The sequence below is a fragment of the Erpetoichthys calabaricus genome, chromosome 17 (assembly GCF_900747795.2).
Source record: "Erpetoichthys calabaricus chromosome 17, fErpCal1.3, whole genome shotgun sequence".
Classification (NCBI taxonomy): Eukaryota; Metazoa; Chordata; class Cladistia; order Polypteriformes; family Polypteridae; genus Erpetoichthys; species Erpetoichthys calabaricus.
The window spans coordinates 77,271,821-77,296,192 of record NC_041410.2 but is presented as its reverse complement, the minus strand read 5'-3'; the positions used below and the strand labels follow the sequence as shown (position 1 = coordinate 77,296,192).

The 24,372-nt window shown below is 37.2% G+C and overlaps 1 protein-coding gene across 1 annotated transcript; it reads left to right on the top strand.

Moving 5' to 3' along the window:
• The first annotated feature begins 1,627 nt into the window (after positions 1-1,627).
• Positions 1,628-23,724, top strand: tars3 (threonyl-tRNA synthetase 3). The gene is made up of 11 exons (XM_028823352.2): positions 1,628-2,064; positions 3,177-3,275; positions 6,383-6,549; positions 10,900-11,062; positions 11,240-11,377; positions 12,489-12,566; positions 13,923-14,023; positions 14,466-14,570; positions 17,682-17,754; positions 19,952-20,066; positions 22,978-23,724. Exons 1-11 carry the CDS (start codon positions 1,687-1,689, stop codon positions 23,124-23,126), a joined length of 1,566 nt encoding a protein of 521 aa, XP_028679185.1. The 5' UTR covers positions 1,628-1,686; the 3' UTR covers positions 23,127-23,724.
• Positions 23,725-24,372: the final 648 nt, after the last annotated feature.

The following is a 24,372-nucleotide window of genomic DNA, read 5'->3' as shown; positions in this document are numbered from 1 at the left end:
CCACTGACTATTCTATTTAATACACAGGCTGGAAACTGACATTGGGCTTTCATTCAATGTTCTTGCCTGGTTTCGTTCTTATTTATCAAATTGATTCCAGTACGTACAAGAATGTGCTGACAGTACTCCATCATTATACACAGAAGTGAGCTATGGTGTCCCGCAAGGCTCAGTACTGGATCCTTTACTGTTTTCACTTTCCATGCTTCCACTGGGATCTATCATTAGGAAACATAATGTTAATTTTCACTCATATGCAGAGGCCACCCAGTTATTCCTTTCTTTTAGACCAAATTAAGTTTCTCCAATGTTGTCTTTAATTAGTTGTGTTAGTGAATTAAAGGAGTGGATGGATGAAAACTATTTGTTTTTAAACACTGATAAAACAGAGATGTTAATTATTTTCGGGAATGATACTGATTGAAAAATATTTTGTCATTATTCAACTCAGTTGGAATCACCATTAACTTTACTGAATCAGCCTGCAATCTAGGTGTTATCTTTGTCTCTAGCATGTCATTTTAAAGCACACATTATAAAATTGTCCAAAGCATTTTTATTCCATCTTAAAAATGTTGGGAAATTAAGGTGTTTTCTAAATATGCGGGATACTGAGAAATTAATTCATGCATTTATTTCTAGTAGGATTAACTACTGCAATGCAGTGTTCACTGGATGTTCAAATTGTTCTTTATACAGCTTCCAGTTAATCCAAAATGCTGTAAGAAAAATTATTACAAGAATAAGAAAATACAGTACAAACGCATAACTCCAGTTCTAAAATCCTTACACCTCCTTTGGTACTTAGTGTTCTCCCTTTTTCCTACCCATTCTTATATATTTGTCAACAAAAACTTCTTTTTCCATACTTTTATGGCTCCCATGTGTTACGGTAGGCATGGTCTACCCATAATCTACCCACAATCTGTGTTTAATTCATATATTTGCAACCTGGCATTTAAATATTTGTAATGTCATCTTAAATCCAGTTCTGAGTTGTGGTAGATGGATCTCATTAGGTATTTAGTTGCAACTATGTAAAGAATACAAGAAAAAAGATTAATAGGTCTGTTTAATTCTGATGTGGACACGTGCCTTAAATAAAGAGCAGATCAATGTTTAGCATTTCTTATTCTTGGAGCTAGCATTCTGAGTTTAAATCCCGTATCTAGATATTGTCAGACCGGCATATGCACGTACTCCCTTGGCTGTATGAGCTTTCCTTCCACTTTCATACACACGTGAGTATTATATTTCTGATTACAAATTAGTGTGAATGGACCCTCTGTTAAACTCATGTCTTATCTAGTGCGGGTTCTTACCATGTGCCCGTTACTGACAAGATAGGCTCCTGACGCGCCTTTGACTTCTGTGAATGACACGCTTTTTAGGAGCAGCATCTCATTCTGATAACTGTAGAAGACGTTTAAGTTCTCAATACAGGTCAGGGAATTATGATTTATATCAATAAAAACTGGGAAAAAATCCGAAGAAATCAACAGATATGTAAAAGAAGCTAATGTTCCGGTGGAAAAAAAGTAAGACTCATTCTCTCCTATCCAGTAGATGGCAGTAGTTCCCATATAATTGCCAACAAGATCCAAAGTGGAATATCCACCCCCGATCAGTTGGCTCGGTTCTGCAGTCTGTGGGTGTTACGTGACTGACGTCATAGTGACACACTCTATGGTGGAGGTCTGCTGCGCGACCCTATTATTTCTTTTTTCACTTAGGCCGACAAGAGGTGGGGATTTAAAAATGGCGGATTCCATAGCCGCACGTTTAGCGTTGCAGGAGGAGCAAATGCACCTTCTTACCCAGGAGATTGGGTGGCTTCAAGCAGCCTCTGGAGAGGCAGCAGAGTTTTTCCGGGCATGCATTAGTAAGCCTGAGCTAGACACCCTCAGGAATGAGAACGAAAAGTTGCGTTACAGGATCGTGCACTTGAAACGGAGCCTTCGAGCCGAGTTGGACCGAAGCAATGCTGTGACTGTCACAACGAGCAGCGACACCCATGACAGTAGCCAGCAAGAACATGGAGCCGGCGACGGAGCAAAGCCCCAGGTAACCGCAGCCCACCAACTTCGCACATGGCGGATGAGATTTTTTTTTAGCCAGCCCAGTGTACACGCCCATTTGGGCGTTTTATCTAAGCCTGCACCATAACGGGTCATAAGATTTTTACCACAGTATGCTTTAATAAAATTTCACAAACATCGAGCAACTGAAGCCGTTATTTACACCGGGGGCGCGGATTACTTTGCGTAAATAACAATCATTTTAAGCCCCAGCCAATAGCAATAGGTTGCGTATGAAAACGATATAGCAATCGCTTATTGTCAATCATTTCCGAGGCTGATTGTCTTCCACGGGATTAAATTCATTTTTCTGCATTATTAGTATAAAATCCTCGTTTGTAAATGTCTATGCTTAATCTGGCCTGATTTTAGAGACCCTTTAAGTGTTAAATGATCTGTGCGGCAGAAGCAGTTAAAACCAACTTCTGTTCCTAGCTGAGATGCCTTTGTATTATAGATGTCTGCTTTTCACTTTTCAATGAGAGAAAGAGCAGTCGGTTTGAGGACTTGTGTTATTTTAGTGGTGGAACAATTTAGAAGCAATCAAAAACATTTGTGCTTCATGGTCTTAACCTTAACGGTAGATTAAATAGTTTTTTTTTAATTCACTGTGGTGCTAATAAGCACCGTGGAAACACTGTAAGTCCGCATTTGCCTTCGGTATCTGAAGGCCCACAATTATGAAACCAAATATGCTAACAAAGACATTACTTTACAAATGCTGGAATTCGCCACATTTGGCGTAATGGCGAGTGATTAGTACACCAGCCACACAGCTCCGGAGTATTGGGAGAAAATCATTGCATCACAAACACTATCCTTGCTTTTACAAATTTCATACCAAATGGCAAATAATAGAGACATTTGCATTTCATGATGCACTGAAAACTTTACCATTTAGATATACATTGATCTCTTGGACGTCAACCCTTCTTAGATGAGTTAGCTTCTAGTAAAACTGTACGAGCAACCTTCAACCACACTATCTTCTGTCAGGGAATCTCCAATTAATTCGGATTACTTTGATGTTTTGGTGGTTGTTTCGAATTAAAAAAAAAATTAAAAATCAAACTCTCATGTTTGTGTGCATATTTTTAGGAACAGGAACTGTTTTTCTTTCATGACCTCAGTCCTGGAAGCTGTTTCTTCCTTCCCAAAGGAGCCTTCATATATAATACATTAGTGGAATTTATAAAGGTAAGATTTTGACAGCTTTGATTTCATTTTTAATTAAGATATAATTCTTGTATTTTTTTGTTTTTTCTCAAAGTCATCATGAACGATTTCATATTTGTTGAAGGTTTTTAAGTAAGCTTCTTTTCTCATTTTTTGAATTATTTTGTATTTTTGACATTTTGAGTACCTTGTATATCCTGTGATAAATAAAAGATAAGTGAGAGAAGAAATGTATTAAGGCTCCAGAGGAGAAAGGCATCATGTTCTTAATTCTGTCTAACTCATTAAAGGGTTTACTAGGGTCTGCTAAGTGGACCAATTCAAGCAGATTTGTACAACCCAAATCAAAATCATTGATGTTAGAAACTTATTGTCTCTTTTACAATGGTGTTCTCATCTCCTTGATTGTTAGTGGTAGTTCATACCACAGTCAAAAAAGAGTGTGACCTGTGGGGGTATTGCAGCACCCCAGACTCAACCTCACAGACACAAGTCCCAGTTTAAATAAAAGATTTATTAATACAAGTAACTTTCAACACAGTCTAATAAAGTCCCCCACCCACTCTCTCTATATCCCTCTCCACTCCTCTTTGTCCATTCTCCACTCCCGACTCCAACTTGCCAGGGTGAGGAGGAGTGGCTCATTTTATCTTGGACCTGGGAGTACTTCCGGTGCTAGGACATGGTCTGACAGAAACACTTCCTGGTCACATGGAGGTCTCTTAAAATAGGGATTATAAATCCCCTTAAAACTTGAAATCCCGGCCCACCTTAAATTTCTTCGCACCTCTCCATCACCATCTTTTGTTTTGATGTGGACGGTGTATGTGCCCAAAAAAGACGACTAACTGCATTCTCGTACCATTGATCGTGTACTGAAGTGTCAGCAGGCACTTTTCGTGTTTTCATGAGCATGCCCGAGTCAATCAAACACATGAAGCTCTGCAGTCTACTTCTGACTTTATGCTGTAAGAAGATTAGTAAATAAATCAAGGTAAATAACATTTGATCTGGCTTTTATATAAGTAACATTTAAATATTTTTCATATACAGACCATTGGAAAACGTAATCAAAAACAGGACTTTGCACCATACATTGGTGAGCTTTGTAAGCGCTGCTTTGTCTTTGAAGGACATGCGTGTGGCTCAGTGACTAGCAGGAGGATGCCCAACCTGTTGCTGCATCCAAATGGTGCCATCTCTGGCCTTTACGCCTGGTGCAGCTGCCTTGTTCGTGGGGAGCGTGAACATGACTGGGAGAATAAAACTGAATTAAAAAAAAAAAAAAAAAAACGCTATCCTTTACAAGTATCATAAATTTACACTGGCTATTACAGACTCAAATCAAATGTATGTTTTTATTCTATAATAGTAAGAATAAGAGCAGCTCACTTCTCAAAATGGAGATGTCCGGGGTCAAACTGGCAACCTTTTGATTACCAGTCAGCAGTTCTTACCGCTGTGCCACCAAAGCGGTCGTATTAAGGGCATGTCAATGTCACAACCTAACGCGAGTTTTTTTCCTGCAGTTATATTCTTGAATAAAAGATCACTTGTTTTATTATACTTGTACCTTTTGTGAAAGTTTTTATTTGATATTTGGACTTCAGGTTTCACACATTATACACTTCATGTCTACATTTTGTCAATTATTACTAAAACATGAAAAATGTTTGTTTTAACAATGTGTTTACATAGATTGTTGTAGACACGCAACACACATGAAATGCATGTATTCCAAATGACAATATATTTACTCTATGCAACTCCAGGTAACTCACACACAGGTAAACAGACTTGAGCTGAGAGAACTTTCTGCCCTTTCTGTGTTGGTGGGGTGATAGGATAGCAGGCTGCTTGTGCCTATCGACACATTTACAACACAAAAGACGCTGTTGGAGAGGTGCAAAGGGATTTAAGGTGGGCCGGGATTATGATTTTTTTCGTAGGCTTTGGTAATTCTAGTGTTAAAATGCATCAAAACAGACTCCAATAGTACGTTGTCCATCTTTTTATAAAAATGTTAACCTACGCTTTATCATCGCATGTTTCACATTCAAAGGAATATGCTTTTCCAACTATTTCATGATCATTTTTTGGAGCCATGGTGCTCAGAATAATACACAAAAACAGATGAGCAACACACATGACGAGCTTAGTGAACCAAATTTGTGAATGTAGAAGTACACCACATTGAAACCTGTGGATCCAGCTTCGGCCCATTTGGTCGGTTGCCCCCAGGACAATCTCTACATGCTGCATCAACTGTGAGATTCACTGACTGTGTCACCAGCATCTAAAATACTCTGTTCCACAGGTTATAGCTAGGAGTACTCGAATAACTGAAGATCATTGGGATGTTAGCATAAGCTGCGTTAAATTTAAAATTCATCCCAAACTCTGTCTTTGTACAGTATGTGTAAAAATTCAGGTTCATTGTGGTTTGTAAGATGAAAAAGATTATTAAAATCCTTTCTTCGTTTTTTTTTGTGGATTTTCACAAAGTTATTCTTCATAACGCGAAGGAAGGTTATACCTTGTATTTGTGCGTATGTAGCCTGCTGAGTTTATATTTGGAAGTATACTTTATAAAACTACTTGATCAAGTCTTGTGTTGTATAATGTGTTTTGTCTTTTTTTTTTTTTTTTTTTTAAGCAGTAAAGCACAAATGATGATCTTGTTTTTTCTTTTTATTCTTAATGAGATTGTCTTTCACTGAACCATCTGTAGAGTATCTTAGTATGCCAATTAAAAAAGACATTCTGTTTGGTTAAGGCTACATACATTGTTGTTAAAGAAAAAAATGTTTTTTTAGTATACCTTTTCAAAGAATTTGCTTATCTTAATAATTTTCTGTCCCGTTGTCATTTTGCTTATGATGTGCAAGGAAAGCAAACAAGTACTTCATGTGACATTTGGTTTCTCAGTACCATTTTTTTAAGTATGTATTCTGTTCTGGATGCATCCTAACCTTGAACACATAACCGTGGTGGCTTAATGTTTTATAAATTCTATCCCCTTATCCCCTATTGTATTGTTGCTAGATCTTTTGCATTTTAATTATTGAGAGCAATATAGCAAATTGGTGGAATTCCTTTTAAATGAATTATGTATATATGTGCAACAGGAGGAACACATGAAGCGTGACTTTCAAGAGGTTATTTCTCCAAACATCTACAACAACAAGTTATGGGAAACGTCTGGTCATAGACAGCATTACAGTGGCCAAATGTTCACATTTGAAGTGGAAAAAGAAATCTTTGCTCTTAAGCCCATGAACTGTCCAGGGCACTGGTAAGCAAAGATACTGTATCTTAAACTTTAAAAATAATAACTTTCTTACAAATTTCAGCTGTTTGTCAATGTGAGCTTATGTATTTATACTGTATATTAGTGTTAAAGGATACTTGGTTAAAGCAAATAATATTTGCAGACTTTGTTCAGTCTCAATCTTCCTATTATACTACTCGCCATGTCCTTAAAATACTGTATTGTAGAACGTCTGTGAGGGGGTGGATGACCAGTTGGCCTAGGTTACTAGAACTGTTACTTTTGTCTGTTAAAATTTCCAGTAGGTTCCCAAGAGGTTTATTTTATACAGGAATGCTGCTTACTGTGGTTTTTGCTTTCTTCTTGACTATTGTCAACCAGCCTTATCTGTTATAATGTAATTCAAATTGTATTGTCGTGATTTGTTTATGTTAATCAAATTGAAATTGTTGTGTTTTTACTATATGTTCAGCTTAATTTGTATATTCATGTATGTGGCAATGGATGTATGGTTTGATTATTTCTAGTATTGTATTTCTATTACTGTGGAGTCACACCACAAAGCATTTCAGTTCAGATTTGCACTTGGTGGTCAGTCTTGATTTTACAATATCTGTCTCAGAAGCAGTATCCTTGCAGTGTGAGCTAATAAGAGAACTCCTTGCACCTACTGCACAGACTGATTCTCAGCACTACAAGCAGACTACTTCCTGGTGATGTCAGCAGAATTCCCTCTCTTTCAGCCCCTGCCTTTACAAATGTGATGCTTTGCATTCACGCCACGAAGCATCTTGGTTGATAGATTTGCAATGTGCTGAACTGCCGATGGTTAGCTTGAAAGCATACTTCTTACATTGGTGACGTTCGCTTAACTGTCTCGCTTTCTCTCTGTTTCTCTCTCTCTCAGCTCCCATCTTTTCTGTGCAACACCACCATTATAGCATTATAACCGGGAACTTGTGCAAGAACTGTGAGCATGTACTCATTAAAGAGTGCACAAATACATGTGCCATACTCCCTCATTTTATTTCTCTGCTAGTCATTTTGGCTGCTAGAACTGTATCTCTGTAGGGTATTTATTGATGTTAACAGATATAAAATATTTATTCATTTATACGGTGGGGGATATAAGTAGGGCGGCATGATAGAGCAGTGGTAGCGCTGCTGCCTCGCAGTAAGGAGACCTGGGTTCGCTTCCTGGGTCCTTCCTGCGTGGAGTTTGCATGTTCTCCCCGTGTCTGCGAGGGTTTCCTCCAGGTGCTCCGGTTTCCTCCCACAGTCCAAAGACATGCAGTTTAGGTGAATTGGTGATTCTAAATTGTCCCAAGTGTGTGCTGCTTGTGTGTGTGGGTGGGTGTGTGGGTGCTCTGCGGTGGGCAGCCACCCTGCCAGGGGTTTGTTCCTGCCTTGCGCCCTGTGTTGGCTGGGATTGGCTCCAGCAGACTTATTTGTTTTGATTTCTTTGTATGGGGGGATTACTTGGGTTGTTGCCGACATTTGGTGAAAACTTCATGTCAGTAGCCCCATTAGAAATATATTTACTGAGAAAAACAATGATGCGTTCAATACTTATTTTTTATAAAACCATTCACATCCTTATTGAAATCATTTTTTAATAACAGTAGGCAGCCACATAGCATGATGCTGCCACCACCATGGCTGACTGTACACACTGTGCTCATTGTGTTAGCTTTGAGCCAAGCATATCTTTTAAAACTAAGTCCATCAGACCATAAGATATTTTTCTAATTTTTGGGGGAAATGTTTGCATCATCTTGTAAATTCTTTTTTTATAGATATAAAATGGATGCCATTTTCAGTAAAAAGTACATCTGACACCCTTTTCGAGAGCTGTGAACCGTATACAATACAATTTTAATATGCAGTGAGTGGCTAGTTAATACTAGAAACCTCTGCAGCTCTTCTCAAGGTTGAGATTTCCTTCTTGATATCCTCCCTAATTAGCTGTATTACTTGCTTTGTAATCCATTTTGGAGGGGTGTTTTGACCATTGATCTGCCCTAGTGGTGCTGTATTTCCTCCACATCTTTGTTAGTTGTGTCAATTTTCTATGTTCTGAATATTTTCCAGGTATAGTGAGTTCATCCACAATGTCTTGGTCAACCTTTTTCTTTTTCTCATTCTTTTGTTGTACGACAAACACAAGACAGCAGACTGATGAATCCCTTTTCTGTTTGCATAATCCAAAATCCCTTACTTCATGCCTCAAGTCCACAATGGTTGTCATCTCTGACACAAACAGTGGCACACTTCTGTGATGTAAGACCAAATTAAACATATTTGATATTGCCATGTCTCTTTGCTGTGCATGTCGCACAACTAGCAGTAATGGGAACACATTCTGAAATAATCCACAATTCTTTACAAAGGCTACAACCTAAAAATCACTGGATAAGTTAGGTAGTATGAAACTGGTATAAGAAACCTTCAGGTAAATTCTACAGAAAATACTTACTTTATTTAAGGCTAAAGAGAATTACAAAAGGCATTTTAATTTTGTACAAGATTTTGGAATATTAGCAGTTCAATCTGAACAGAGTTACAATATATATTAGAAATAGTGCATACACATGTCTGACCAAGGTACTGAAAGTTTTTATTTTTCTGAAAATGAAAAAAAAAAGGCTCAGATACTATTAGGTCCATAAGTATTTGGACAGTAATACAATTTTCATAATTTTGCCTCTGTGCGCTACACTGTGGATTTAAAATGAAGCAATCAAGATGTGATTGAAGTGTGGACTTGCAGTTTTAATTAAAGGTGTTTTAACAAAAACATTATATGAGCCGTTTAGAAAAGAGAGCCATTTTTATACATTCCCAACCCCCACCTTTTTCAGGGGCTCACAATTATTTGGACAAACTAACATAATCATTAATTTATCATTTTTAATAATTGGATTTAAATCCTTTGCAGTCAATGAAAGCCTTAAGCCAAAAACACATGCCCTTCTCCAAGTGCCAGGTTTCCACTCTAGTAATACTTTGCCAGGCCTTTATTGTAGCTGTCTTCAGCTGCTGCTTGTTCGTTGGACTTTCTGCCTTCAGTTTTGTCTTCAGCAAGTGAAATGAACATCTAATTAGGTTGAGGTCAGTTGATTGATTTGGTCATTGAAGAATATTCCACTTCTTTGCTTTGAAACACACTTGGTTTGCTGTCACAGTATGTTTTTGCACATTGTTCATCTGTTCTGTGAAGTGTTGTCCTAGCAGTTTTGCAGCATTTGTCTTAATCTGAGCAGATGGTATATCCCTGTACACATCAGAAATAATCCTGCAACTTTTGTCAGTAGTCATATCATCAATAAATACCAGTGGCCCACTTCCATTGGCAGTCACAAATGTGCATGCCAAAACCCTGCCTCCGCCGTTTCACAGATGATGTGATATACTACAGATCATGAGCCATTCCTTCACTTCTCCATACTTTTTATGCATCATTCTGGTTCATATATCCAAAAGAAAACTGTTCCAAAATTGGACTTTTTTTTTTTTTTTTATATTTTTCTGGCAAAATCTAATTTGTTCTTCCTATCCTTGAGGATTACCAATGGTTTGCACCTTGTGGTAAATCCTCTATATTTACTTCTGTGAAGTCTTCTCTTGATTGTAGACTTTGGTAATGATAGGCCTTCCTCCTAGAGAGTGTTGTTGGTTTGGCTAAATGTTGTGAATTGTTTTTTTCTTTGCCAAGGAAAGAACTCTGCAATCATCCAGCATAATTGTCTTGAATGGTTGTCAAGGCCTTCTGGTGTTTCTGTGCTCGCCAGTGCATTCCTTCCCTTTAAGAATGTACCAGATAGTTGATTTTGACTATTCCTTGTGTTTCTGCTGTTTTTCTAAAGGGTTTGTTTTGTTTTCTGAGCCTAATGATGTCCTGTTTTTATTTGCATGGACACCTCTTTGGACCTCATATTGAGTGTTCACAGTGACAAATTCCACACTTGGAATCAACTCCAGATATTTTACCTGCTTAATGGTTAATGAAGTAATGATGGACCTGCTCACACCTGACTATGGAACAGCTTGTCTGTTAATTGTCCAGATACATTTGAGCCCCTGAAAATGGGGCAACCATGTTTACAAGTGGTTGCCATTCCTAAGTGGCTAATATGATATTTCTGTTAAACTCTTCAAATTAATGCTGAAAGCCTACATTTCAATCATATAGTTATTTCTTCATTTCAAATCCATTTTGGTGGCATTTAGTGCCACAATTATGAAAATTGTGTTTCTGTTCAAATACTTATGGACCCAACTGTATTTGTCTGAAAATATTAAATGTATTATTAATTGAACACATTTACCAGAAATTTTATTCTCCCAACACCCCATCCTGTCTTCCTGCCATAGCCTGATGTTCAGCCATCGACCAAGATCTTGGAGAGAGCTACCTTTACGCTTTGCAGACTTTGGTGTATTACATAGGAATGAAGTTTCTGGAGACTTGACTGGATTGGAAAGAGTTCGTAGATTCCAACAGGATGATGCACATATCTTTTGCTCAATAGAACAGGTATAATGTTGGTGCCATGGAACCATATTTAAATCTTCACAAATACAAAAATAATTTTCTATTAAGTCATTTGTTGGAAATCCTAAATATTTTATCTAAATCATTTTACTATGGATGTAGTTTGATGGCTTATTTGTTTAATTTTTTGATCTTGACTCTGAAGACATTTATTTCCAGATCACACATGAAATAAACAGCTGCCTGGAGTTCCTGCACACTGTCTATTCCATTTTTGGATTTTCTTTCCAACTCTGTCTTTCAACTCGCCCAGAGAAGTTTCTCGGTGATATTGAGACCTGGAATTTTGCAGAGAAGGTAGTTTTTTAATTTTATTCAGAAATTCATGAATATTCAATAAAATGGCATTTTACTTCAAATATTAAACAATTATTATTTTATTATTAGGTTAGCAACAAAGCTTGTGTTTTAAAACAAAGCTTTTTAAGTTAGAATTAAGAGTTTTAAATGAATTAGATGGGTTAGATGGGTAAGTGCAAGAGCTTTATTTCTTACGACTACACATTGACTTCATTTATTTTTTTTAAAAATACTGTATTTGATGTGATAAAGGATTGCATTTTTCAAACCCACATGAAATGTGTTATTGCATTCCACATCAATAAATTTGGGCTTTTTCTCTAAGTTAGAAAGCAGGTCTTGTGCCTTTTTTCACACTATTGATTGTTGGCTGAATTTTTTTTTATTTTTATTTTTTTTAATATAAGCATTTTTCTGTTAACTAATAAATAATGCTTCTCATTACTGGGATGCTCACCTTAGAGCTTTAGAGGTCTAAGAGATGGGTCTAAGAAATTTTGTAAGTACAGCTCAAGGTTGGAAAGATTATTGATACTATCAGACATTATACCTCCCTCATTTTCTACTTGAATACTGGAGAAGGTTTAAAAGCCTAGGCAGTCAGCTGTGCACATAGAGCTCATATGAATGGCATAATAGTGACCCAAGTGCTGAAATAAGCTGTTTCTGAAAATGAAGGTGTCCGACATAGATACTAAATATGCATCCAAAAGCAAAACAAAAATTACATTGGTGTAAATTTGTCTAATTTTTATGTCAATCATTTTTCTTTAAACTGTACTCTGTTATTCTTAATAGACTTTAAATTTATCAAAAAAGCATGTTTTAAAATCAAAGACTAGTAACTTTTGTAATTAGTGCAACTAATTTGCATGCACATTATAATTTTTTTATTTTTATACCAATTGTACTATTTTTGATGGTTTGTGGTGGTTAATTTTGTTAGATTTTTTTTTTCATACATTACTAGTTTTTGTTTACTATACTTCTACGCTTATTTGTAAATAACGTAAGTGTTTCCTTTTAATCAGGCATTGAAAACCTGCATATTTTACTTTGTGAAGTGCAGAAGTTTTAATATTTTTTTAACCTTTTTTTTCTCTCAAAGCAATTAGAAGCAAGCCTCAATGAATTTGGAAAACCATGGAAGACGAGTCCTGGTGAAGGAACATTCTATGGGCCTAAGGTGACGTTAGAAAAGTAGGGTAAATGTTGCATTTGTTTTAAAAATAAATAAAACCCTGTGTTAGGATTTAGCGGGTTGGCTAATGACTGACTGACTAAATGGGTTCCCTTACATCAACATTGAATCTTCAGGGTGGTATTAACATGGAGTCACTATTTTTTCCCTCCATTTTAATTAGAGGTTTTATAGATTAAAAATAAGTTAATCATTAAATTCAGATAATTTATTCTGTTTTTGTTGATTGGTTAAAAAGTGTATTCCTAAAACAAAGTGTAAATGTGTTTGATCTGTCAGAATGTCAAGAATACAGTAATCCCTCCTCCATCGCGGGGGTTGCGTTCCAGAGCCACCTGCGAAATAGGAAAATCCGCGAAGTAGAAACCATATGTTTATATGGTTATTTTTAGAATGTCATGCTTGGGTCACAGATTTGCGCAGAAACACAGGAGGTTGTAGAGAGACAGGAACGTTATTCAAACACTGCAAACAAACATTTGTCTCTTTTTCAAAAGTTTAAACTGTGCTCCATGACAAGACAGAGATGACAGTTCTGTCTCACAATTAAAAGAATGCAAACATATCTTCCTTTTCAAAGGAGTGCAAAGCAAGCAGTCAAAAAAAAAATCAATAGGGCTTTTTGGCTTTTAAGTATGCGAAGCACCGCCGGTACAAAGCTGTTGAAGGCGGCAGCTCACACCCCCTCTGTCAGGAGCAGGAAGAGATAGAGAGAGAGAGAGATAGAGAGAGACAGATAAAAAAAATCAATACGTGCCCTTTGAGCTTTTAAGTATGCTAAGTTCCGTGCAGCATGTCCTTCAGGAAGCAGCTGCACACAGCCCCCCCTGCTCACACCCCCCTACGTCAGCGCAAGAGAGAGAGAGAGAGAGAGGGAGAGAGAAAGTAAGCTGGATAGCTTCTCAGCCATCTGCCAATAGCGTCCCTTGTATGAAATCAACTGGGCAAACCAACTGAGGAAGCATTTACCAGAAATTAAAAGACCTATTGTCCGCAGAAACCCGCGAAGCAGCGAAAAATCCGCGATATATATTTAAATATGCTTACATATAAAATCCGCGATGGAGTGAAGCCGCGAAAGGCAAAGCGCGATATAGCGAGGGATCACTGTATTTGTTTTTCTTCCTACGTTTCAATATTAATATGCCAAATACTTCAGTGAAATTTAGTTTGCCTTTTATTAATAGCTCTTTTAAAATCTAAATAGTTTTTCGTTATTCATTCGATTATTTCATTCAGATATTTCACTGTAATGTTGAAAGTAGTTTAATTTTAAGTTGTGTTTTTTTTTTTTTTTTTTTTTTTTTAACTTTTGAGTGAGACATTTTGTTCCATTTAAAGATTGATATAAAGGTGCAAGATGCAAATGGGAAGTACCATCAATGTGCTACTATTCAACTGGACTTCCAGCTGCCTCTTCAATTCAATCTGACTTATGTCGGGTGAGTAATTTTGGATCAGATGTCTATTAAAGAAACATTTTCATTTTCCATATCAAATATCATTCTAAAGTTTATATAAAATTGCACAATTGTAATCTTTGCAATGGTTTTCTTATTATTAATCTGCCACAGGGTAAATAAGGTAAATGAATCCATAGAGACTGGTGGATTGCTTCAAGCATGATGTATGAACAATAAACTAGAAGATGATAAATTATTGGTAACCTTATGTTTTGTTTTGGCTTTTAGGGAGGATTACACAAAATTGACTAGATTTCTAAATTGCGTAAAGTACACTGAAACTAGTTACCTTGCAGTTGGGTTGATATCAGATCTTTGCACCAGAAACAGATGATGTCAAATTTTAACTTTCAAATACCCTGTTTCTTATTTCCTTCCCTATATATCTGGAGTCAGAACTTTTTATTTGCCTTTCTTGTAGGAAGGATGGCAATGATACTGCCAGGCCTGTAATTATTCATCGAGCAATCCTGGGCTCTATGGAAAGGATAATTGCCGTTCTCAAAGAGAATTATGGGGGAAAATGGTAAATACTGATTTCACAAAGCTTATGGCATAAATACACTGTACAGTGGGTTTAAAAATTTTGATGTTTGTGGTAATTAATTTCACACATTCCTTCTGTACTGAAGAGCTAGTCCTTCGTCTTATATGTGTGAGTGCAGATGTTTTAATAATTAAGCACAAATTCATCCAAAGACTACAGTCATGTAAAAAAATAAGTACAATGCACAAAATGTTTTTTCTGTAATGTGTGTTGACATATTAAGATTTCATGTTCACTTAAACAGCACCTATAGATAAGGTAATGTAAATGTGGCATGATGTTATATTTTGTTGTCCATTGTATAATTTAAATAAACATAATGTTGATTTCATATGTGGAAAAAGTAAGTATTCCTCTGTGTTTATCACTACCACAAATGCTTAAAATTAGAATCCGGTGTACCAGATCAGGTGCAAATAATGAGAACATCGTTATAAAGAACCTTGGAGGAAACAGTCTTATTCAAAATTCTGATATTTACTTTGGTTTGCTCTTTGTTGTTGAAGTGTGTATCATCACCATGCCTTGACTAAAAGAGCTCTCTGGGGCTTTCAGAAAGAAGGTTATAGATGCATATGAGTCAGAGATGGGATTTAAAAAGATCTGCAAACAATTGGAAATCAACCATTCCACTGTCCTATCATCTACACGTGGAGAAGATTTCATACAGCAAACTTGTCCAGGCCAAGACACTACAGCAAGTTCAGCTTGAGAGCAGAACTCAAGAAGTTGAAAGAAGTCTCTAAAATCACCGTAATTTCATCTGGAGACCTATAGGTAGTTCTTGACGCTGTTGATGCCAAAGTGCATGAGACTCTAATTACAAAGGAGCTGTAAAACTTTGGTCTACATGGGAGTTGTATATGCATATAAGATATGTTTGGTGGAAATCAAAGACAGCATTTGATCAGAAGTCCATGTAAAGTATGGTGTTGGAAATATTGTGCTCTGGGCCTCTAATGCTGCATTAGGGCCAAGGCAGCTGACTTTCCGGGAGTCCACTAGGAATTCTTCATTGTACTAGAGGGTGCTCGAGAATAATGTGAGACCATCCGTAAGAAGATTGAAGCTCAACTGAAAGTGGACCTTGCAACATGACAATGACCCTAAACGTGCTAGTACAGTGGAACCTCGAGATACGATCATCTCTGTATACGAGAAATTCAAAATACGAGGAAAGTATGAGCGAAAAATTCAGATCTAAATGCGAGCATTGGCTCGCGTAACGAGCCACGAGCCAGGCTGTGGGTATAGCTCTCAGCTTAGCGAGGGGGCGTGGTAGCAGTTGCGAGCCGCGATCTGCGGTGTCTGCGTTTCTCACTTAAGTGCACAGGTGGGAAACTGCCCACATCCATGATTGTTCCTGTGGCTGATGGGCTGCAGCTGCCATGTCCTCCCCGCATATATAGAGAAGCGCGAGCCGGTTAAGGGGGAGAAGAAGTAAAAGAAAAGAGAGGAGAGAGAACGGAGGTTGCGGCAGGCAGGCAGGCGGGCAGGCGGGCAGGCGAGCGAGCGAGTGCAGGCTCGCGTGTAGCTGAACAGTGAGCTGAACAGGCGAGCCAAACAGCAGAAGCAGGACGGTGTAGAGAAGGTCAGCTGCATTAAGAGTGTCTCGCCTGTTGCAGAGCCCGCAGGTGAGACGCTAACAGAGAAGAAGCACCGGGGATTGTCATCTGTTTTTTAAAGACTGCATCCTTTTGACGTTTTAACCTCGTGTTAAAGGATTGTTATTCTTGTGTATTTTAAACCTCCACTTCACAACTGTTTTAAGGATTATTTATTTAAAAATTTATTGAATGCTCTACTGCACTTTAGACACCTGTTTTGATTCTTTTAATAATCAGTTATATTATTTACCAGTGTTATTTATTAAAGGTAGACTACAGTATATATAATTTATCAGTGTTATTTGTTAGGAAAATTGATTTTTATGTTAATATATTTGGGGTGCGGAACGGATTAACTGGATTCCCATTATTTTCAATGGGGAAGTTTGTTCTAGATACGAGAAATTCGCTATACAAGCTCAGTGCTGGAACGAATTAAACTCGTATCTAGAGGTTCCACTATATATCCATGAAGAAATGGCTGAAAAGAAAGAAATGGAGGGTTCTGTAATGTTGAAGTCCTGAATCTGAATCCCATCCAGATGCAGGGGGTGGTTTGGGGTGTGGGGTGGGTTTAGTTAGGTATTTGAAAAATGGGTTGTGTACCCAAGACGAGACATTGCTCAAACATCAGACAGCTGAGAGAATTCTTTATGAAGGAGTGGGAAAAAAAACTTTCTCCCAGCTGATGTCAGAGACTGCTAGACAGTCTGCCTACTTGAGATTGTTTCTTCCAAAGAGGACAATGCCAGCATGTTGGAGCCAAGGGTGCATTTTTTCCACAAACAGGAATGGCGTAACATTTTTTTTTTTTATTTCTTGTTGAATAAATTATTGGAAATTATTTTTTTTCCCCAATTATATCACCTTTATCTAAAGGTACTATTTTTAAATGAAGATCAAATCTTGCTATTTCCACATATGTTAAAGGAAATACGTCCCATGATTTTTTTTTTTTTTTAATCATATGACTATAATAGACTTTTTTTTTTTTTACCCCCCCCGTCCCCCCCCCCCCCCACTTGTGATGGATAAATTACATCATAGCATGTAACTTGAAAAACTACAGGAGGCTACTAATGTTAATTTATTATAACTTCATAAATGCTTTACTCTCAAAGGGAAATTTTCTTAACAATTCTGCGTATTTGTAGTATTCTAAATATGAGTTTAATTGTACATGCATTTTTCCTTTTTAGTAATTCTTTCATATGTTGAGCAAATATATAACATTGTGACAGTGGAACGTGAACCGTGGTATAATTACTTTTTTCATATATTCATTTAATAAGTTATTATGAGGAATATTAATACAGTATATAATTTTTCTTTTTGGTGAGCTGGTCTGTATTTCGTATTACTCCTCAAGATGCTTTTGAAGCTGAACGTTAAATTTATTAACCTCATCTCTTACATTAATTGGAGTTTGCACCTAATAATTAAGGTGTAATTTTTTATTTTTTTATTTTTATTTTTTTTTTAGGCCATTGTGGCTCTCACCACAGCAAGTAATGATAGTTCCAGAATGTCCTACTTGCAAGGACTATGCTTGGCAGGTATATATCGTACTTTTTATCCATTCTTTTCAAAACTGCATTATGCAATCATGAGCACCATTTTAAAATGTATTCTTTTTGTGGTTACACTTTTCAAAAACTTTAGTTATTAAGTTAACAGACATTAACAAATCATTAGTTTTATATTCAGACAGTCATAAATGTCATTAAGCAATCATTAATGTATTGGTAACACTTTATAATAACTAAGTCATTAACATATTACTGTGGTGGGTTGGCACCCTGCCCAGGATTGGTTCCTGCCTTGTGCCCTGTGTTGGCTGGGATTGGCACCAGCAGACCCCCGTGACCCTGTGTTCGGATTCAGCGGGTTGGAAAATAGATGGATGGATGGATTAACATATTATATAATGCTACTTTACATCTTTACAAATCATTTAATTAGTTTTAGATCTTTTTGTACATAATCTAATGTTGCAACTATTAATCCATTGTAAAGATCTGATAATGGGGGGGGGGAAATAAAGTGTTACTCATTTTGCAATTTCAGTTTATTAAAAGTATAGGCAAGTAATGCATACAAGGGTACAACAGATGACCTCTTTTGCATTGTAAAAAAATGACAGAATTAGGAGAAATCTGATTAAGAATTGCTTGGCTATGCACAAGCAGACATGTGAGAGAGTAAATACTGTAGATCACACAATACAGATCAACACAGCTGGTCTGTACTATCCAGATATATACAATGCTATTTAAACATTCTTACAAATCCATGACTTTCAGCACTCTTTGCCCACTTTTGAAAATTTTATGTTTTCACTTGCTTCTCAGCTTTTCATTTACATACTTCCTTTCACCCTTTCCTCTGACACTTAGGTTGCACTTCACAACAGCAGATGTAATGGATTTGCACTGAGTTTCTGCTTTACACCAAGCATGAATTTCAAGTTCTTAGACTCAGGAAGCAGTGAAATTGTCTTGCAAATTATTGTGATGCTTTTCTGAGTTGTCTAGAGATCCACTTTATTATAAAATAATTAGCAGCAGCACAAGAACAGAGCCTTACAATAGCGAAGTCTTGGTGAGATCCATCTTACTAACTGAAGGTTGTAAACCGGATATGGACGCTGGGCGCTGGGCACATCGAGGTGCACACGCATTGCCGCACTGCAGCACATCACATGGCGTAAACTGGATATGGACGCAGGGCGCAGGGCTGAGCTTGCTGTGCTCCACTCTGCCAGTGGTCGGTGTCAGCAAAGGCAACAGCATCACGTCTCCACAAAACGAGACCGCTTTACTACAGATGTGCGTATGTAATTAAATGACATGTACCCAGACGCACCCACCCTCCATGATAGAGAAAACAAACATGAGAGGATTCAGCGCGCAGGGCTGACCTTGCTGTGCTCCACTCTGCCAGCGGTCGGTATCAGCAAAGGCAACGGAATCACGTCTCCACAAAACGGGTCCGCTTTACTACAAATGTGCGTGTGTAATTAAATGACATGTCCCCAGACGCACCCACCCTCCATGATAGAGAAACAAAAACGAGAGGATTCAGCGCATATGTGAATCACATTACAGTATTACAGTGCGGAAGCCCCAAACGTCCAAACTACACGGCGTAAACCGGATATGGACGCAGGACGCAGAGCTGCACTTGCTGTGCTCCACTCTGCCAACTGTTGGTGTCAGCAAAGGCAACGGAATCACGTCTCCACATAACGAGACTGCTTTACTACAGATATGCGTATGTAATTAAATGACATGTCCCCAGACGCACCCATCCTCCATGATATCTCATCCGTCCAGATATCGGACGGAACAGACACTGATTGCCATTCTTGGATATCCGATTCGCTGGCGAATCACGGGCTTACTAGTTTTTGAAGAAGGAATCAAATGTGGAAAAAGGTAGTCACAACATCCTAAGATGCAGACACTGCTGTTACTTAAATTTATTGGATTGCGCTATGCTCCGGTGCAAAGAAAATGCTAAGATTTAATGTTCTTAGTAGTGATACCTTATTGGCTGTTTACATAATTATTGTGTATTATGTATAACACTGCAGTTTCCCCCAGTATATATTAGCATGTTTGCATGCAAAAAAACACCAAATACTTAATAGTCTGCAGACAGGCAACACCATACTGTTTTTACTTTTTGTAGTCTTCCCAGATTAAATAATTTTGCAACACATTGTAAGGTAAAGGTTTCTGTCTTTTACAGGTTTGCCAGAAATTTGCAGAAGCTGGTTTTATGGTGGATGTAGACTTGGATAACAATAAAGAGCTAAATGAAAAAATTACGAATGCACAGCTTGCTCAATACAACTTCATAATGGGTAAGGAAAAGAATAGATGTAATGCATTTAAATTTGCAATAAATGAGCATTAGATGAGCAATTAATAAAAGTTAATTAGTTGATGATGCCTTGTGTATTTGTGATTATATTAAAGTTCAGGTTTACAGAACCGTTGTTTTTACATTAAAAACAAAAGACTATACTTGGTAACACTAAGAAAAGCATGTATAGGTCAAGTTTCCCTTTTCATTTTGGTAGTAATTCAGGGGCTTTTAAATGTAAAACTTAAATTTAAGTGTATCCCGTGAAATGAATGCTCTCAATATTGGAGCATATCATATGTTTAGTTATAGTAATATGTAAGGCATAAGAGATAATGTGGAACTTCTTGGAGACCAATACATGTTAAATGTCCCTAATTCAAAATACCTGGGACCAGAAGTATTTTGGATTTGGGATTATTTTCATATACTGTACTTTGGGGACACCCTTGATCAAGTAAGGAAATACATCCAAACCATCAAGTGGCGACTCACATGTAATCTCTCTATTTATATAAAAAGAAAATCCTGTGACGAGACAAGACTTTTTGGAAGATCTTTTCAAGTCCCGTGAGACGAGACTTTTGACATGAGATTGTTTCAAGTCGCACCCTCCTGTCAACCACATTCAAACATGCACACGGTCCACTCACATCTCATTTGTGTGAATGCTTTTGACAGACACAGTTCCTGCTCTCTCAGCTCTTAGAAATTTTTGCGTTTTCCTCACTTTAAGTTCCCAATTAAAGAATATGTATTATGTCCAAATCTTATTGATGAATTTCATCCCGAAGGAATATCAACAGAAGAAATGACTACACTGGCAATCATAGCACCAAGAAACAATGAAGTCAAACAATTAACGCAAAAATTGTCAATCGGTTACACGGCAAATTGGTTAAATGCATATCAATAGACTATGCTCAAACAGTTGGTGGTGATCGTGCGTTAGATGAAAACATCACCTTACAATATTACGAAGAATAACTACAACCGTTAACACCACCCAGTTTTCCACCGCCCGAATTACTGTTGAAAGAAAGATGTATCCAAGAAAGGTAATGTATTAAATCTTCCCCGGATAACGTTAGACAGCAAAGGAGATCTTGATATGCCATTCGTATTAAAACGTTAACCGTTTCCTGTTAGAATAGATTTTGCAAAGACAATTAACAAATCACAGAGAAAAATTTGAAAAAGTCAGTTTATTTATTAGAGAGAAAGAAACAAAATTCTCTCACGGGCAGTTATACGTTGCGTTGTCACGATATAAGTACAAACACAGAATCAAAATTCAATGTGATATTGACGAAAATTTAATTCCAAAGATTGTTTTTACTGATTGTTTTACAGTAAAAGTGTAAGTTTAGAAAATGTTTGCATGTTAATGCCAAAGCCAAAAAGAAACAAAATCATATAACGCAATGAAAAACTCAAACGCAACATGCAACATAAGTTACTTTCAAATTATGTTTTACAATTTTTTAATATGGTTAATTACTCACTGTAATGTAAAATAGTTAGTTCTATTATGCATATGTAACAATTCCCATGAAAATAACAATCTGTTTAAATTGTCCATACGCGAGTGGCAGAATTGTAAAGTGGCTTGCGCATAGCGCCAGCCTGGGGTTTGGCGAGCGCAGGGGCAAAGCCCCCTAGTAATGTTTATTACCGAGCTGTTTATTATAATCTGCATTGACACAACAGACAATAAACCTCAAAAGTTATGAATATGGAATCATGACTGTATTTTAGTTCACTTTTAAGAGGGCCAATACAGTTATTATTATCAGTGAACTTTATTTGGTTTTTCATCAATTTAAATCGGGTACCTGTTGACACTTCACAGGGAAGTAGCCGACAGGTCAACAGTATCTCCTCTAAGCTTCACTTCATTATGCCCACTGTGCTGGAAGTCATTTAAAGGTTGATGAAGAACTACATTCAGTTTTTTGTATGGTGTGGGTGTACATACAGTACATAAAACATGTTTTTGCTAACATTAAAAGACAGCCAACATAAAAAGGCAATTTTTAGCAGTGTGTGGTTTTCCTACCGTAATCCGCGCCATTTACTGAACCCATATTGCAATAAGGGCACTTAGAGAGAATGAAGCTGCTTTTGTTCACTGTAAGCAGTGACGTTCCATTAACACCCAAGTCATCTTCAGTTTTAATGGTGCTGCGCAAACTTTTGAACTGCCATGGTGTTGCTTCACGGGGAACAAAGCTAGTTGACAGTGTTTCATTGCTTACAGGGCACAGCACCATTGGTCATCAATTCTGGATGCTTTGCTGTAGACCCCAGCCCCTGGATTGTTGATCGTGTATCATTACTTCGTCGCAATCTAAAGTTTTACATGGCATTCCCCCCAGTAATCCCACTCTGAAAGAATTTCTGTTTTGAATCTGCACATATCCGTGAATAACACATTTTCACACACAAATACAAGCAAAATTTTATTATAGGGAACCCTGGTGTGAAATTGTTCTCTCCTGGCATCATGTTGGGGCTCAGAGTTTTGGATTTTGGAAAATTTTGGAATTTCAGATTAGGGATACTTTGACCTGTATTATAATAAGATCCTAGCTTGGAATTTGTTTTTTTTTTCTCCCCTATTTACCTTTATTGCTGTAAAGCATTTCAATAAAATGTAAATTTAAATAAACAAGACTGACTATAAAGGTTTTTTTTTTTGAATGGAACATGCTTAACAAAAGTAAGGCAATATATAATATACAGGATGTTTTTAAATAATACAAAAGGTATGGCAAAATGTATTACATATTTAGTGTACAGTATATATCAGTTTCTATACTGACCTAGCAGAACAGTAACTGTACAACAAACATACATTTTGGATTTTTGCACTACCCTCATATTTGTTTCCATTCTGATCTTCACAGTGGTGGGCGAGAAAGAGAAAGCAGCCGAAAGTGTTAATGTCAGAACAAGAGAAAACAAGTTCCATGGAGAGATGACTGTACATCAGGCTATTAACAAGCTACAAAAACTGAAGACGTCTCGCTCCTTGGAAACGGAGAGAGAATCTTAAGGCATTTGGTTTGCAATTGTAGTGCATAGTAATGAATATTAAGTTATTTACTGTGCACCCAATAAAAATGTGCAAAAGACTGCATAGGTGCCAGGAGTTTGAAAATTTGTTTACTCCAGTATGAGCAAATGAGCGAGTGTGTGTGTGTGTGTCACCTGTAATGAAATGTTGCCCAATTCATTGACATTTCCTGCCTTGTGGCCAGTGTTGTAGGAAAGGCTTCATCTCCTCCAAACCCTGAGCTGGATAACACCTATGAAAATAAATGGTTGGATGGATGAATTAATTAATTGGTCATTCAAGGCTGCTGAGAACTGGCATTTCTGTTCATGATGTGTTCCTTTCATACTGTTACTTATGTATTCACTTAACAGATGCAATGAGGAAGAGTTCTCTTACCTTAATGGTTGCAACAGGTCTCTTATGTCTAATAGTGAATTGAGGTTTTGTGCTACTAATACTCACCTTAGGCTTTGTGGCCATATTTGTACTAGTTCAGCATTTGACTACAAGCAGAATCTAAAGGAAATGAAATTAGGGTGACAGCAAATCATGTAAATTAAAAATTGCCCAGTTATAAACTGCTTTATGTACTGAACTATTGTGTATAAACTCTTGGTTTGTTTAACCGACCGTAGCTTATAGCTGGTGCTTCTGTATGGTCAAAACAATCCATGTTTCTTCTTGTACTGTCTTGTTTCTTGTGTGACCTGTTGAAAGTTGAATCCTCAGCTTTCCCCACAGCACTGGAGAGTAACGGGAACAGATCTTGGACCACATTCTACTTGAGGTTTGAGACCTCCATAGGCATGCCTCAGGAACAAAGGATGTGATACAATTAATTACAAATTAATAAAAAAAAATTGCAAAAACAAATTTGTTGTAAACGTCGTAATTCCATGATATTCTGATTTAAAGAAAAAAAATACAATGCCAAGTGCAAAAATAACCAACACCTCTTCAAGCAAGGACATCAACAACATCAGCATCCCTTAGGAGAACAACAATGCATATCCCTTGATCTCAAACCTGCGCTGATTAGAGGTGGCACTTATCAGCCAAAATAAACCCAGTGAGAGTATTACCCATTTTTTAATTGCTAGAGTTTCACCACGTACACTCTCGGACATCTTGGATGAACTAATGATCTGTCTGGGTCTACCCTGCTTACAAGCTGTTAGCCCTGGGTGCATGCCTTCCATGTCTCTAATATGTGAAAATTTTAAAAGATAAAGAGCAAATTAAT

What these genes read in the sequence shown, in the direction of transcription:
- tars3 (XM_028823352.2), top strand. Translation starts at nt 1,687, where the DNA reads ATGGTGGAGGTCTGCTGCGCGACCCTATTATTTCTTTTTTCACTTAGG. An exon ending in TCTTTTGCTCAATAGAACAG is followed by an intron (nt 11,063 to 11,239) that starts GTATAATGTTGG and finishes ATTTATTTCCAG; the next exon opens with ATCACACATGAAATAAACAG. An exon ending in TCAATACAACTTCATAATGG is followed by an intron (nt 20,067 to 22,977) that starts GTAAGGAAAAGA and finishes TGATCTTCACAG; the next exon opens with TGGTGGGCGAGAAAGAGAAA.